At 32.3% G+C, this 15,948-nt stretch overlaps 1 protein-coding gene across 4 annotated transcripts; it reads left to right on the top strand.

Annotated features, from left to right (window-relative positions):
• The first annotated feature begins 11,743 nt into the window (after positions 1–11,743).
• Positions 11,744–15,914, top strand: LOC133032791 (MATH domain and coiled-coil domain-containing protein At3g58380-like). Of its 4 annotated transcripts, none has more exons than XM_061107265.1 (8): positions 11,744–11,933; positions 12,303–12,444; positions 12,547–12,704; positions 12,789–12,913; positions 13,338–13,373; positions 14,479–14,562; positions 14,756–14,827; positions 14,905–15,914. In XM_061107265.1, the coding sequence occupies exons 1-8, from the start codon at positions 11,906–11,908 to the stop codon at positions 15,577–15,579; spliced, it is 1,320 nt and encodes a 439-aa protein (XP_060963248.1). In that variant the 5' UTR covers positions 11,744–11,905; the 3' UTR covers positions 15,580–15,914. The 4 variants fall into 4 exon arrangements, with proteins under 4 accessions (XP_060963248.1, XP_060963243.1, XP_060963252.1 ...); XM_061107260.1 differs by having other exon boundaries at positions 11,793–11,933; positions 14,902–15,914; XM_061107269.1 differs by having other exon boundaries at positions 11,798–11,933; positions 12,303–12,427; positions 14,902–15,914.
• The last annotated feature ends 34 nt before the right edge of the window (positions 15,915–15,948 follow it).

Genomic DNA, 15,948 nt, shown 5'->3' with positions numbered 1-15,948 from the left:
ATGCTTAGTAGCAACTCTAACCTTCCTAAATCCTTGTGGACTGAAGCATTAAAGACATCCGTGTACATATTAAACCGAGTTCCAACAAAGGCAGTCTCAAAAACTCCTTTTGAATTATGGAAAGGTTGGAAACCAAGTTTGAATCATGTACGCATTTGGGGATGTCCATCTGAAGTCAGAATATATAATCCACAAGAGAAGAAATTGGACCCAAGGACCATAAGCGGATTCTTTATAGGGTACGCTCGAAAAGTCTAAAGGTTACAAGTTTTATTGTCCATCTCATAGCACAAGAATTGTGGAATCAAGGAATGCAAAATTTCTTGAGAATGCCTTGATCAGTGGGAGTGATCAATCAAAGGACTTAGGTCCTGAGAAAGATCCTTCAGAACCTTCCACTTCAAAGGCAAGATTGATAATGGTTAACACTCCTGTCGTTCAAACGAATGTTGAACAACCATTACCAATCACTGAAGATCCACAAGTTGGTAATGATAATCCAGTAGATCAAAATGTTCAAGAGTTGCCTGCAACTGTTGAACAACCTGCTGAACTCCGCCGTCGCTCCCCAAGAGCCTCGTTGGTGAAGTCTTAAGAAGATCTACTAGACCTATCAAACCAAGGATTTATAAAGACTATGTTGTGTATTTATTAGAATCGATATTGGAATTGGAAATGATCCGTAAACGTTTTTACAAGCTATGAACAAGTAGAGAATCAAAATTGTGGTACAATGCTATGGATGATGAAATGAATTCTATGAGGTGCAACAGAAGTCCGGGAACTTGTAAAGTTGCCTAATGGGGCGAGAGCCATTGGCTGTAAATGGGTCTATAAAACTAAGAAAGACTCATTAGGCAACACTGAGAGGTACAAAGCGAGACTTGTTGCTAAAGGATTCACTCAAGAGGAAGGAATTGACTATACGGAAACTTTTTCTCCTGTATCAAAGAAAGATTCCCTCAGAGTCATCTTGGCATTAGTTGCTCATTTTGATTTAGAGCTGGAGCAGATGGATGTAAAAACTGCTTTTCTGAATGGTGATCTAGAGGAGGAGGTATACATGAAACAACCAGAAGGATTCTCCTCTAGTGAAGGTCGTGATTTGGTATGCAAGCTCAAGAAGTCCATCTATGGATTAAAACAAGCATCCCGTCAATGGTATTTAAAATTTCATGATGTCATCTCTTCCTTTGGATTTGAAGAGAATGTCATGGATCAATGCATATACCTGAAGGAAAGTGGGAGTAAGATCTGTTTTCTTGTTTTATATGTGGACGATATTCTTCTTGCATCCAATGATAAAGGGTTGCTACGTGAAGTAAAACAATTTCTTTCAAAGAACTTTGAGATGAAAGACATGGGTGAAGCATCCTATGTCATAGGCATTAAGATTCATAGAGATAGATACCGAGGTATCTTAGGTTTATCTCAAGAAGCCTACATCAACAGAGTTTTAGAAAGGTTTCATATGAAAGATTGTTCACCGAGCGTTGCTCCAATTATGAAGGGTGATAAATTAAATTTGAGCCGTTGCCCAAAGAATGATTTTGAAAGAGAACAAATGAAGAACATTCCTTATGCTTCGCCGTCGGAAGCCTAATGTATGCTCAGTGTGTGCACAAGACCCGACATTGCTTATTCCGTCGAATGTTAGGAAGATTTCGTAGTAACCTGTGGATAAACCACCGGAAAGCCGCAAAGAAAGTAATGAGGTATCTTCAGGGTACTAAGGATTACAAACAGATGTTCAAACAAACTGACAATCTAGAAGTAGTTGGCTACTCAGACTCAGAATTTGCTGGTTGTACTGATTAACGTAAATCTACATCTGGTTACGTGTTTATGTTTGCTGGTGGAGCTGTGTCCTGGTGGAGTAACAAATAAACTTTGACTGCTACTTCTAGTATGGAGGTTGAGTTCGTTTCTTGTTTTGAGGCTACATCACATGGTGTATGGCTAAAGAGTTTCATTTCAGGCCTTAGAGTGGTTGATTCCATTGCAAGGCCGCTAAAGATGTTCTGTGACAATTCAACTGCTGTTTTCATGGCTAAGAACAACAAAAGTGGAAGTCGAAGCAAGCACATCGACATTAAGTACTTAGCTATTAGAGAACGTGTTAAGGAAAATAAAGTGGTCATTCAACACATTAGCACTGAATTGATGATTGCCGATCCTATGACAAAAGGCTTGCCACCTCATAAATTCAAGGATCATGTAGAGAACATGGGACTTGGTTCCCTTATGTAATTTGTACAAATAAAGTTATTATTAATGAAACTCTTATTTTGATTTTTCTCATATTTATGCGCATCTTAATGTTACATTTGAGAAAAATTTCAGAGGACCTGAATAAACATAAGGTTTAGGGTTTATTCACTTAAGTACATTGCCACATAAAGTACATTGTTATATAATAAATGTATTGTAATACATGGAAGATAATACTCGATTCATAATGAGGACATGTCGCTATGATTCGTATGTTTATTATATAATGAGGAACGTTGGGTTTGAATATTTTAGTTTAAATGCTGACCAAGTGGGAGAATATTAGAATATTTTTATTCTTGGAAATTATTTTCTAATTAAGGAAATGATTTTCTATTTAAGGAAATAAATAAATAATTGATTTTCTGATAAATGAATATTTTATATTCATTGAATCTGAACAAAATCAATTATGTAATATTCTATATATGGTCAGATTTCTATATTCATTACCTGATTTGATTTCCTGAATTAATTGTCAGAATATTCTGACAATTAATGTGGCGCAGATACTGATGGAGTATCTCACCTATAAATATAGGGTCTCGGTCCCCGAGCTTCTCACTGATTCTGAATTCATTCAGCAAATTCCATCTAAAGAGAGTTGAGAGAGCGAGGAAGCCCGAACTCCAATACCGAAGCTATCGCAGGGATTGAAGCTCAAAGATCAATGGCTGGAGGTACATCGATCCTTTCATTGCATATATTATTGATATGATTAAAGTTTATTTTCCGCATTTCATATCATTGTATATGCTATATTACATACACTATATATATAGTCTAACAGGACCATCCAAAACTTTTCCAAGCTTGTTGATAACAAGATGCACTATTCTGATATTTTCTATGCAGGAGGTTACAAATGGTAACTACATCATTATATATGCTTTAATTTTTGTATTATATATTATATATTATCACTGGATAATATGAGCTGATTTAATAATCATGTGTAGGAGGATGTCAATTTCCACACGCGGGAAATATCTTTCGATGTATCTACACATTGCTGATCGTTTGGATTCTTTGGAAACGCCTCCTGGGCCTGGCCCTGTGTCGACTAAAAATCTCCTCTGGAGCATCTCTGTTATCAATCAAAATCCTAAATTTACAGTTAAAATTGGTAGGTTTTACTACTTTATTAGAAGTCTCATTTTAGTTAGTCAAGGTTGGAACTTTTGAATATTGTCTAATTTTTTCTCATGTTCCCGAATGATGCATGGTAGTATGTATATATTTTAGCTAGGGACTAACAATGTAATTAATTAGTAGAAGATAAGATATTGTTACTATGAAGAAGTGCTTTTGAATAACATAACAAAACTTTATTATACGAAATTACTGTTATTATAGTGTGCTCTTTATTTTAATTTACTCTTTGCATAATCAAACGTCCTTGTGCTCGACGCTCATGAGAGTGATTGGATCTTTCCTGTTACATTAATTGGGTTGAAAGATGCTACCAAAGGTTTTCTTGTGAAAGACGTTTGCACAATAGAAGCACATGTTTCCTTTTTGAATTTAGAACTAAATAATCAACTAAAATTCAAACTCTTCTTTTTTTTAAAAAAAAATTGTAAGCGTTATTGAGATCTCAGACTATTACATTAATTGCAGGTAAAGTTGACCACTGAAGAAGGAGAAGGAGAAGAAGAAGAAGGAGAAGAAGAAGTAGAAGAAGAAGAAGGAGAAGAAGAAGAAGATGAAGATGATGAAGGAGAAGAAGAAGAAGAAGATGATGATGATGATGATGATGATGATGATGATGAAGGAGAAGAAGAAGAAGAAGATGATGATGAAGGAGAAGAAGAAGAAGAAGATGATGATGAAGGAGAAGAAGAAGCAGGAGAAGAAGAAGAAGAAGAAGATGATGATGATGAAGGAGAAGAAGAAGCAGGAGAAGAAGAAGATGATGATGAAGGAGAAGAAGAAGAAGAAGGAGAAGAAGATGATGATGAAGAAGAAGATGATGATGAAGAAGAAGAAGGAGGAGAAGAAGGAGGAGAAGAAGAAGATGATGAAGAAGAAGAAGAAGAAGAAGAAGAAAGAGAAGCAGAAGAAGAAGTTGATGAGGTGACATTCTTAGCTAGTTAAATATATTTTGCATTAATTTTATGACAAACTGATTTTTATGCCTTCTATAATTACCTTATTACCCATATATATATATATATAAAGGATAGGATAAATCATTTTAACCATACCTAAGAGGTTGAACAAATCTATAATTACCCATTAAGAATTCTAAAATGTAACCAACTACGGAAAATAAAAACATATAAGCATTCTCTAAAACAAATTAACACAAATAATTCTTTCATTACACTGCTTCAGGTAATGTTATATACTGAAGAAGAATACGAAAAGAAAAACGAACAAGCTGATCAGGTGATATTGCTTAGTCAAGTATGTATATATATGTGTATGTTTAATATATATATCTACAAATACTTATTTTTTTTTTATTCTTTTCATATATATGTTAATTATCATTTTTTTATGACATTGTTTCATCAGAAGTCGACATTGGTAGAATCAGAAGAAACTATTTTTTCTAAATACGACAATTTGTTTGTTGACATTCAAAATCAATTGGATGGGAAGAATTTTATAACTAAGTCGGCTAACCTTATAAACTGCATCCGACCCGTTGAGGAAATTACTTATGCAAGAAATATCTTAAAACAATGCCTAGATATTGATCTTGATAATGTCATCCAATTAGGTAGAGATTTCGAGCTCATTAAATCACTTTCAATTCTGCTTAGTAGCAATGCCTTTCCTGAAGAGATGGTTGATGAGATAACCAAGTTTGTGGCAAACTTTATTCAAAGTTGTGAGCAATATGAATTAGCCAAAAAAGACTTAAGGGGGGTCCAATTGAACGAAAAGAAAATCGATGATCTAAAAACAGATATGAAGCAAATATATTCTGACTTCTTGCCAATAAGGACACAAGGTGAGGCTGTTGATCATGAAATAACTGTCCTTGAAAGACAGCTAACCGAAAGGAAGACGAAGAAGGCGCGTCTGAGTAAGATGCTTGAAGATTTGGCTGGCCGAGCAGCTACATCAAAACAGGCACTGGTCACTGCTGAACAGGATCAAGTGATCAAGGTTTGTGTGTTAAAGAAAGAACAGGCAGAGAAGGTGATTTGTGACGTGAAAAAGTCATGGGAGTCTTTGAAACTTGGTTATGCAAACATGGTTTTGTGAACATTTTGAACAAGATTATAGCTCTTTTGAATATGAACGGCGTGGTTGTGCCAACCGGTTTCTCTGCAACGTTATACTACTATATGAATATGTTATTTTGAAGATTATAATTAATAAGTTGTTGAATATTGAACTGCTACTAGGAAATGATTTTATGTTTTGAGTCTTGAGAATGCTTTTTGGTGGCTCTTGTGTACTGTATCTTATCTTTGAAATCTATTTTATTAAGGGAAGTTTACACTAAGGTTTTAATTTTTTTTACTTAAATGTGACAGTTTTTTATGGTATCTTTTTAAAATTATTTTATGATATTAAATTTAATTTTTAAAATCCATATTTAATCTTTACATAAATTTCTCCTCAAAGATCCTTCATCAAGAAATTAGTTTTTTCATATTTTATTTTATTACGAAACTAGTTTATTCATTGAGAAACTGATTTTGAATATAAAAATAAAATTTGTATACTAATTTTTAAGTTTTTTGTCCATATCCAGCAACGATCGGTTAGAGCGAAACTCGCAAAAAACCATTCATCAAGAAAATCACTTTTTCATGAAAAAAAAAACTAGTGTTTGATTATAAATCCCATATTTTTATTTTTTTTTTAAAACAAAATGTACAATTAAGTTTACATGTCATATATATATACTAGTAAAAAACTACGTGCGAGGCACGTATACTAAATTTTATGCTAGTTTTTTTCTATACTATTTGAAAGTGATATACAATTAAAAATTAAAGAAAAAATATTATTAGTCATGAGATTATTATTATGTGTATAGGAAGAATCACAAATTAATTAATTTTATAATCTTAACTTTAATCAAATAGGGTTCTAGATATATGAACAATAAATTACACGTAAAAATTAAAAATAATTATTTGAATAAAGAATTCAATATACACAATTATATATATGAATCATATTAATCAAAAATAATTATTTGAAATTATTTTACTAGGATCTTAGATCTACTCACAAGTATGTTGATTAACACCTTAAATACGAACTTTCTAAAACGATGAAATAAACACATATAAAGTATGAGAAACCTTATCAATATCTAGCCCTTGATTCCTTTCTGTAGCAGAGCATTATCAATATCTGAACCTAGATCTCTTTCTCTGATTCTTTAGTGCTGAAACTCCTTCTTGCTGAAAGTCTTTCTTCACGATCTTCCTCATTATGATTGAGGTATCATTTGCTATGTGTGGGCAGTACTCTAACACTAAGAATTTCGAAATCTCAAGGAGGAAGAGAGAGAGGGAGTGGTCGGCCAAAGATAGGGAGAGAGAGAGGCTCAGTTTTTTCTGAAGGAAAAAGTAGAAAATTTAGTGTAAATTTCCTAAAGCCTTCACTATCTATTTATAGCATTCCACTAGGGTTAGGTTTGAATTATTTGGCATTAAAATAATGAAAATATCAGAGGTAAAACCCTACAAAAGTGGTCGGCCCTATCTGTATGGATTTGGGCCTCACTTTTTGCAATTTTGCAGTTTTATCTTTTCTGCATCTGATTTTCTCAAAAACGCCAATTTTCTAATTCAACCATTTAAATGCGAATTCTAATTATTTAATAACTATAAATAATTATTAAATAATATTGTCATTTATCATATTTATTAATTGAACCATACAAAGTATCATAATTAACAAATATGCCCCTAAAACTCTTTCTTTACAATTTCGCCCTTACTTAGTGAAAAATTCACAAATAGACATAGTCTAATTTGAGAATTATAATTGATTAATCAAAACCAATTATATGAGTCTTACAAGCAATATTATCTCAACTAGTGGGGGGACCATGGGTCTATATAACCGAGCTTCCAATAAGCAGATCAAGAATTTATAACCTAAATTCACTGACTTATTAATTCTTCGTTGAATCCACGCATAGAACTTAGAATTGCACTCTCAGTATATAGAATGCTCTATATGTTCCTATTGGAAATTATTTTACTAGGATCTTAGATCTACTCACAAGTATATTGTTTAAACACCCTAAATATGAACTTTCTAAAAACGATAAATTAAACACATATAAAGTTAAGAAAACCTTACATTGATGCAGCGGAATTAATGTCTCCTTCCACTCAGATCTCTAACCCTTGTATCCTTTCTATAGCAGAGTATAATCAAGATCTGAGCCCGAATGTCCTTCTTCTTCAAGTTTGATCCTTCACAGTCTTCCAATCTATGATTGAGTTACTGCTTGCTGTGTGTGGGCACTTACTCTTTCACTAGGGTCGAAAAAGATAAAGGAGAAAAGAGGAGAGAGGGTTTCGGCCAGGTATAGAAAGTGGGGAAGGCTCAGTTTTTCTGAAGAGAGAAATTTCTGTCAGATTACTAATGAAAGCATGTTTTGTGACTGAGCCATCACTTTCTATTTATAGGCAACTACTAGGTTTAGGTTAGGAATTATTTGGCATTAAAATAATGAAAATATTAATTTGAAAAACCAACTTAAGTGGCCGGCCATGGTGTAGTATTGGGCCTCACTTAATTTTGCAGTTTTATCAAATTTTATCTCTATTTTCTCAAAAACGCCAATTTTCCAATTCTAACATTTTAAATGCCAAAACTAATTATTTAATAACTAAAATAGATTATTAAATAATATTGTCATTTAATTTAATTATTAATTAGACATATAAAGTCCATTAATAAATAAATAAACCTAGAAACTCTTTTCTTTACAATTTCACCCCTGCTTAGTGAAAATTCATAAAATTAGACATAGTCTAACTTTAGAATTATAATTGATCAATCACGAATCAATTAATGAGTCTTACAAGCAGAATGTTCTCAACTAGAATGGGGACCATGGATCTATATGCTGAGCTTCCAATAAGTGAACCAAATTTACCAAGTAAATTCCTACTTATTAATTCTTCGTTGAATCCACTCTTGGAACTTAGAATTGCACTCTCAGACTTATATAGAGCATATTGTATGTTCCACGATATCAATATACTATCTCATTTAACCATTGTTATAATCTTATTGTGATTTAAAGATCCTCTATATAGATGATCTACATCGAGATGGGATTTCTTTACCGTTCTCACCCCTCAATGTATTTTGCCCCTTAAAACACTTAGCTACCTGTAAATGGTGTTTAGTGATCTAATAATTAGTCAGTTAAACAAGAGCTCATCCATTTACTTCTATTTGCTAAGCTCGAAGGGAATCATCACTTGACTTCTACATACCAGTAGAAGCTATAGATTCCATATTTATGTTCAGCACTCCCACTCAATCATACTATCATGTTCCCAAAATATACGTATCACCCTGACCCAAAAGTAGGCTTAACTAATAAATCAAAGAACATGAATAACACTCCTGAGTTGAGCCCAAGCATATCAGGATTTAGATTCTTTTAATCTTAAGATCAACTACTGATATTGACTTGGAAAGATATGTATAACGGTAAGTTTGTAATATCTTAACTTAGTTGCAATATCGGTCCAGTCCAATGTATACTCCATACATTCGAAACTAGTATACTTTACTAATGTCCTGGAAAGAACATAACACTTACTCCAAGTGTAAGTACACATCATCGCTGATTATCACATCAGTGTAAATCCAATAACACTGATGAAACAGGGACCAAAACTTTTGATTCATATGATCACAATCACATTCCACTGTGTTGACGATACTGTAATTGTGAATAAACATATGATCTGGATTTAACTGATTTTGTGTGTATGAATGTAATAAACATATTAAACCATCAGCATGTAAAATTCATGCAAACATCAATCACTTCAAATTTCTTATATTGATAACTAATCAGATTGTAAAGAGTTTTATTTAGGGCATAAAACCCAACAGTTCCACCATATAGACACATCATTAGTTATCCATTGTTATAATCCTAATTTGATCAATGATCCTCTATATGAATGATCTACACTGTAAAGGGATTAGATTACCGTTACACCCTACAATGTATTTAATCCTTAAAACACTTAACCCCGTATAAATGATATTTCAGCTTATGTGAAATGAGATCTCCACCATTTATTTTCGTTTGGTCAAGCTCGGAGGAGATCATCCTTTACTTACTATTTGCCAGATAGAAGCTATAGATTCCATGTTTATGTTAGCGCTCCCACTCAATTGCACTACCGTGTTCCCAAAATGTACGTATCACCCTGACCTAAAAGTAGGCTTAACTAACAAATCGAAGAACACGAATAGCCTCTTGAGATTGAGCCTAATCATAACAGGATTAAGATCATTTGATCTAGGATCAACTAGGCGATATTGACTTGAATAGATATTACGGTAAGTTTAATAAATCTAAGTCAAAGTTCAATATCGGTCCCTTCCGATGCATACTCCATGCATCCAACCTGAGCTTTACTTTAACCAATGCTCTGGAAAGAACATAACATTTCTCCAAATCCAAGCAAACTCTGTTGTAGATTATCATATCAGTAAAACCCTGTGTCTGATAAATCTAGGAAACTTTATTCACATAGTCATGTTTACTTTCCAATATGTTGACAACACAATAAACAGGATCAAGTATGTGAAAATGATTTTAGATGAATTCATACATTATGTACATACAATCATGAAATAAATCATGTGAACCATGCAACATTAAATGTTATTTCTGATCTATATTAATAATCCTAATAAAATGAAACTCCAAACTAAAATTTTCTTTTATGTGTGTCTCAAAAGTTAAAATATATAATTGATAAAAAAAAAATGTGCAGCAAATTTGTACTACTAAAAGACAATAAAAAAAATGCCCATCAAAACGATACTATTATAAGACTAAAAAAAAAATAGGGAACTTTTTATCCCGATTCTTACTTTAAAAATTGGGATAAAAATTCACACATGAAATACTAAGGCAACATTTGAAAAATACATAAAAAATAGTCCTTACAATACTGTTTTTGTCTATTTGCCAAACAAGGTCCTTGTTCCAAATGTAAAAGTGGAATTAAAAGTTACAGGATACCTTTCATCTTACTTTTTATTTTTTCATGTATAAAAAATGGGTTAAAAAATTTCTTTTGTCGTAGTTGTTGTTGCCCACAATCTTGCTGAGTATATTTTATTTGTGGGAACTGGTAAAATTTGGTGGTCAAGTTATACAAATTGTATTCAGACTAATTCAACATGGTTGATGACATGAATTTCTAATGATATTCGCATTTTTCTTTTTTTTTTTAGAGCTATTACTTTTTATTAGGGTGGAGTTTTGATTTTCTTCTAAATATATGTAAAAGGTTGGACATTCGATCTAATTTAATATTTTTCCTCTCATTCGATCTAATCTAATTAGTAATTGGATTTAGAAAATAATCATGTGTTCCGATTTAATTAGACCTCAAAATCTAATCTAATCTAAATATTAATTGGATTGGATCGATTTTGTGATAAAAATTCAACTACACACCAAATTTTTTATATAAATTTAAAAACATGAAGAAAATTACACAAAACCTAATTGATATTGAAAACGGGAAAATGAATGAGCTATTACGTTTTAGGGATTTAAGATTATACACGTGTTTAGAAAAATACAATAAGTCACGCGTGATATTCTTTTAGTTTTAGGTGGAGTTTAATTATTATAATTTGTTAGTCGTTTGTAATTGGATCAGATGATATAATTAGATTAGATCGATTTATGACGTTTATATAAGGAGTGTTCATCCAATCTAATTCGGACTATTTTGCTCATAGTACATCCTGCACTAAGTGTGGATTTTAAATTTTGGATCCAATCCAATCCAATCCATGCAATAGTTCAAATCTAATTCAATCTAATCGGCAAAAGTATGGATTGGATCGGTTATTTTAGATTGATTACTTTTTAATATTTATGAAAAAAATTATTTTTTTTACATAACTAACAATAAAATAAAATAAATTATTGTTATTTTATGTATCTAATAACAAATTTAAATAATGAAAGAAAAATTGTATGTATAAAGAAATATTTAATTTTATTTTAAATTGTATGTTTTAAAAAAAAATTATGTATAATAATAGAATATACATGTGATTTTTTAAGTTTTGAAATATAGTTGTATTATATGCATTAGATTTTTAAATTATTATTTTTTTTTACAATTTAATTATATATATAATTTTTTAATTTTTTTAATAAATACGTGTGGATTGGATTGTAGTTACTTTTATATGTCAATCAACAACACGTGCAGATATCCGCAGCGAATTGAATTATATTGGATGGTACGATTGGATCGAATATTTTATGAATAACGATAGTTTAAATAGTTGAAAATAAGAATATTGTATTGTTAAATTTTAAAAGATAGAGAAGAGAAACTGAAGATAGTGGTAAAGAGACAAAACGTGTCCGTACTGCCATCGTTTTCTTCCATAGAAAACTTTTGTTGCATTGATCATGGTCATGGATGCTAACGCATTCGAAGGTAAATCACTTTGTTTATTTATTATATCATTTAATCGGTAATTGAACCCCTGTTCTTACTCAACAAACTCACAGTTGAGTAGAGCTAGCCCTAGTCCCCAACCGACTGAATATATAAATTAATTCATTCATCTATTCTTCATTCCTACTTCCTTACATTCTGTCTTCATAGAAAAAATCTACATACATACCCATTTTATGATCATAACATGCTTTTTATGTCATCGTTACGGAATATTCATTCTTTAGTCTGGTCTTGATTTTCATTTCTTGATTTTTTTTTTTCTACAAATATATCAAGAATTATGACTTTTCTTGTTGTTGTTCGTTTTATACTATTGTATAATTGTTAAATTCTAAACAAAACAAGGTAAAGCAAAAAACACGAAGGTTGAGTCTCGGTCGAGGAATGGTTCTTCATCAGTACAGTTCACATGGGAAATTTACAATTTTTCTAAACTTAGAGTGAAGAGGCTCTATTCTCATATATTCAATGTAGGAGACTTCAAATGGTACTAAAATACTAGTTTTATTTGCTACTACTGTTCACGGGTTTGTAATTATTTGACCCTTTTGGTAATAATTTGAAGATATTTAAATTGAAAATTTTGTAGGAGGATTCTTGTTTTTCCTGAAGGCAACAACGTGGATTATTTATCAGTATATCTAGATGTTGCTGATCCTGTAACCGTGCCTCATGAGTGCTGTAGAAATGCTTTGTTTAGTTTATCTGTTATCAACCAAATTCATTCTGAACACACAATTACAAAAGGTATTCTTTCTAGGTTTGTACTAAGTGAGTGTTCTGTTTCATATTCATTTGCCCATGCTAATATCTTTCCTTTGCACTTTGCAGCAATAGAACATGAGTTTAAAGCAGGTGAGAAGGACTGTGGCTTCACATCATTTGTTCCTCTTATAGATTTATATGACTCTAGCAAAGGTTATCTTGTCAACGACATTTGCATAGTTAAAGCAGAGGTTAGTGTGCATAGAGTTATTCCTTACCTGTTCACATGAACTAATATGGAAAATCATTAACCACTCATGAGGAAGATGAACTCAAATGGTATTTGGATACCACTAGTGCCTAATAACAATGATCCATACAAAAAAAAAAAAAAAAAAAAGCATTAAGTTCTTTGCTACTAAGGAACAACAATTTAACAATTTTCCATACTAGTTATTAAATTAAAGTATGTAGTTCTGATATTAAATTATATTAATAGGCGGAATTGATAGCGGCATGATGTTATTGAACATCAATGGTGCCCTTTAACAATTCTCTTATTTCCATCTCATAAATTTTTGATCATAGTGCTGTTACTTACCTTAGAGAAAGTCAAAGAAGTTTATTTAAGTTTTGTAGTCAACACTGCATCTGTTGGTTTAACTTGCATTGCAGGTAACATTGAAGAAAAAGCAGGATGTAAAGAAAAAGGTAATGCTAATTTTTTGCTGCTGGCCACCCATAGGATTTTCGTAAGTTTGATTCTATCATAACTCACAGGGATGTGATCTCGTACTTTTTTTTTTTTTTTAATTCAGTGAGACCAGTAATAATCTTAATTAAAGTCTATTGCTGTCATCTTAGTCCTAATTCCTATCAGGCCAAGAGTTTGTGTTGTAAGTCCAAACTGCAAAACAATTGGAAGTTTATGGTCCATTTGGGATTAATTTTAAGAATACAAGTGTCATGATTTTTTAAAATACAGGAAAAAAACAAATATGCTTTGAAGATTCATTATTTGGCAACCTGATTTTGAATGCTAGTTTAGAAATCTAGGGGCTGTTTGGAATAAATACTCAAGAACTGTTTTTTTTTTTCCGCAGCAATTGAGCTATATTGTAGAACATGTTACATGGTTTCAAACTTTTCTTTTCATGACTTCTGTCTAAACTCCCTGATTCCAATCAACCCAGAAATCTGTTTTTGCTCCACAGCTTTGAACCTATCAAACACTATTCTACAAGTCTGAACAATTCTTACAAAAGCACAATTTCTAAATTAGAAACTTTAAGTTACTTTATGTAGCAATGCTGAGAGTAAAGATTAAAAAATTTACCAACTACAATACATTGTTCTAACTATTTTAACCACCAGGTGTCTATCTGGAACCAAACAAAACAGTTTGGTTAAGGCGAAACGAGTATGAGTACAACAGTTACCTAACTCAAGTTAGAAATGTTTCAAGGTCAATTTAAACGTTATGTTGTTTCAATAATTTAACTGAGGCTCTTCACAATGTTTCTACGGTTTCACTTCTTTCTTTGATTTTCAAAATATTTGGTCTTGCTAGGCCAAGATACTTGGAAACATCACGGTTTAGATGAGTATGTCAGAAGCAAAAGAACCTGCTAAGGTTTTTCTTTCTTTTTTTACTCAAGATAATTGATCAATGGTCCAAACATATACACAATTTCACAAGATATGATTTCTGTTTGCACTCTAGGTAGTTTTTTTTCGGTTGATCAAACTTTTCTGGTTGTTTTGGCATATACAATTGACATTTTAACTATTGCTGGAATACCCTGTTGAATCTCAGCAAGAACCTACACATGTTGATCTGCAACCTGCTGAAGCTCTTCCTGAACCTACACTTGTTGGTATGCAACCTGCCGAAGCTCAGGTAAAACCTAAGCCTATTGATTCACCAACTATCATTCCAGATGCTCTTCGGAGTGTGCTCCCAACAACAACAGAGAATCATATATTCATGAGCAAATAGCACAGACAATTATGCTCAAGCGATTAATGCTGCTACTTTCTTAATTGAGTCCTTACAATGGATTCAACAAATTGCACTTTTGTTTTGTGAACAGGTTGAAGCTAAAATAGCGTCCATCCCATTGGCTCCGTTTATTGTTGGTCAACGAACTGTTCAGCTTCCTCAGGTGAACTTAGACTTCACTTTGTCGTATTTTATATGTGATCACTGAGTCATTCTAACTATTTTGTTTTGTTTCAGCAGCCAACAGAAGCAGAGGCTGAAATAAGACCCTCTTACTTATCTCAATTGGATGTCTTATTTGGTGACATTGAAACTCTAATAGGTAGAAAGAATTCCAATTCAAAGACTTTGAGCAGCTTCTTCCTTTGTCGTGCATGCAGCGAAGAGGAGATTTATGCACACAACATCTTCAAAGAATGCCTCAACATGAAGCTTGCCAGTGTCATTGAAGAAGGTCGAGAAATTGAACTCAAGAAATCACTTTCTATCATGATAACTGGCAATGAATGTCCTGATAACATGGTAAGTTTTACAACCAAGTTTATAGAGAACTTAGATCAATACATAGGTGCACAGAAAGACTTAAGGGAGGTTCAAGATAAGGAAAAATCAATAGAGAAGCTGGAGACTATCGCGAAGCAATTAGCCTCTGAGTTCATGCCTCTGAGGAATCAAGCTGAGGCTGTTGATCAAGAAATATTTGATTTAGAGAGACAACTAAGAGAAAAGAAGGTAAAGAAGGTATGTCTTAGAAAGAGTATTGAAGATTTAGCTGATCGAGCTACTGCTTCAAAACAAGGATTGATCGATGCTCATGAGGTCATGTCACTGTTGAGAATCAAGAAGAAAATAGCGGAGAAGATGATTAGTGAAATGGAATGTTCATGGGAGTTTTTAAAGTCTACAATTCCTTAACTTGATTGACTATTTGGAACTGAACAGTTGTGCAGCCTCTGAAGTTAACTATATTAGGTCAGTTCTTACCCAAAAAAAAACTATGTGTGGTCAGTTAGCTAAACATTCTTCGTGTAGGCAAATACTTTTTTGTATAGTCCTTTTAAAAGCTAAACTAGGGCAAAAGCAAAGACTAATTTCAGAGAAAAGAGTCTTAACAGATGATTTGCCAAAAAAACCTTTAGTCTCTCTTGTTATCCTAGCTTTATTTATACTGTAATTAGTGTTACAAGAAAGTCATGATAACAGCTCACCTATTGACAGTTAAAGCATAACAAACAACTAACATTTTTTAACTATCTTAGCTAAAGAGAATAACGAACTAACTAT

The sequence above is a fragment of the Cannabis sativa genome, chromosome 1, assembly GCF_029168945.1.
Source record: "Cannabis sativa cultivar Pink pepper isolate KNU-18-1 chromosome 1, ASM2916894v1, whole genome shotgun sequence".
In the NCBI taxonomy this organism is placed as follows: Eukaryota; Viridiplantae; Streptophyta; class Magnoliopsida; order Rosales; family Cannabaceae; genus Cannabis; species Cannabis sativa.
The sequence above is the reverse complement of the archived record's forward strand: the minus strand, read 5'-3'. Positions and strand labels throughout refer to the sequence as shown.

Excerpts from the sequence above, each read along its gene's own strand:
- LOC133032791 (XM_061107260.1), top strand. The coding sequence starts at position 11,906 with ATGGTCATGGATGCTAACGCATTCGAAG. Across the intron at positions 13,374-14,478 it reads AGCAGGATGTAAAGAAAAAG|CAAGAACCTACACATGTTGA; the intron begins GTAATGCTAATT and ends GTTGAATCTCAG. Across the intron at positions 14,563-14,755 it reads TGCAACCTGCCGAAGCTCAG|GTTGAAGCTAAAATAGCGTC; the intron begins GTAAAACCTAAG and ends TTTTGTGAACAG.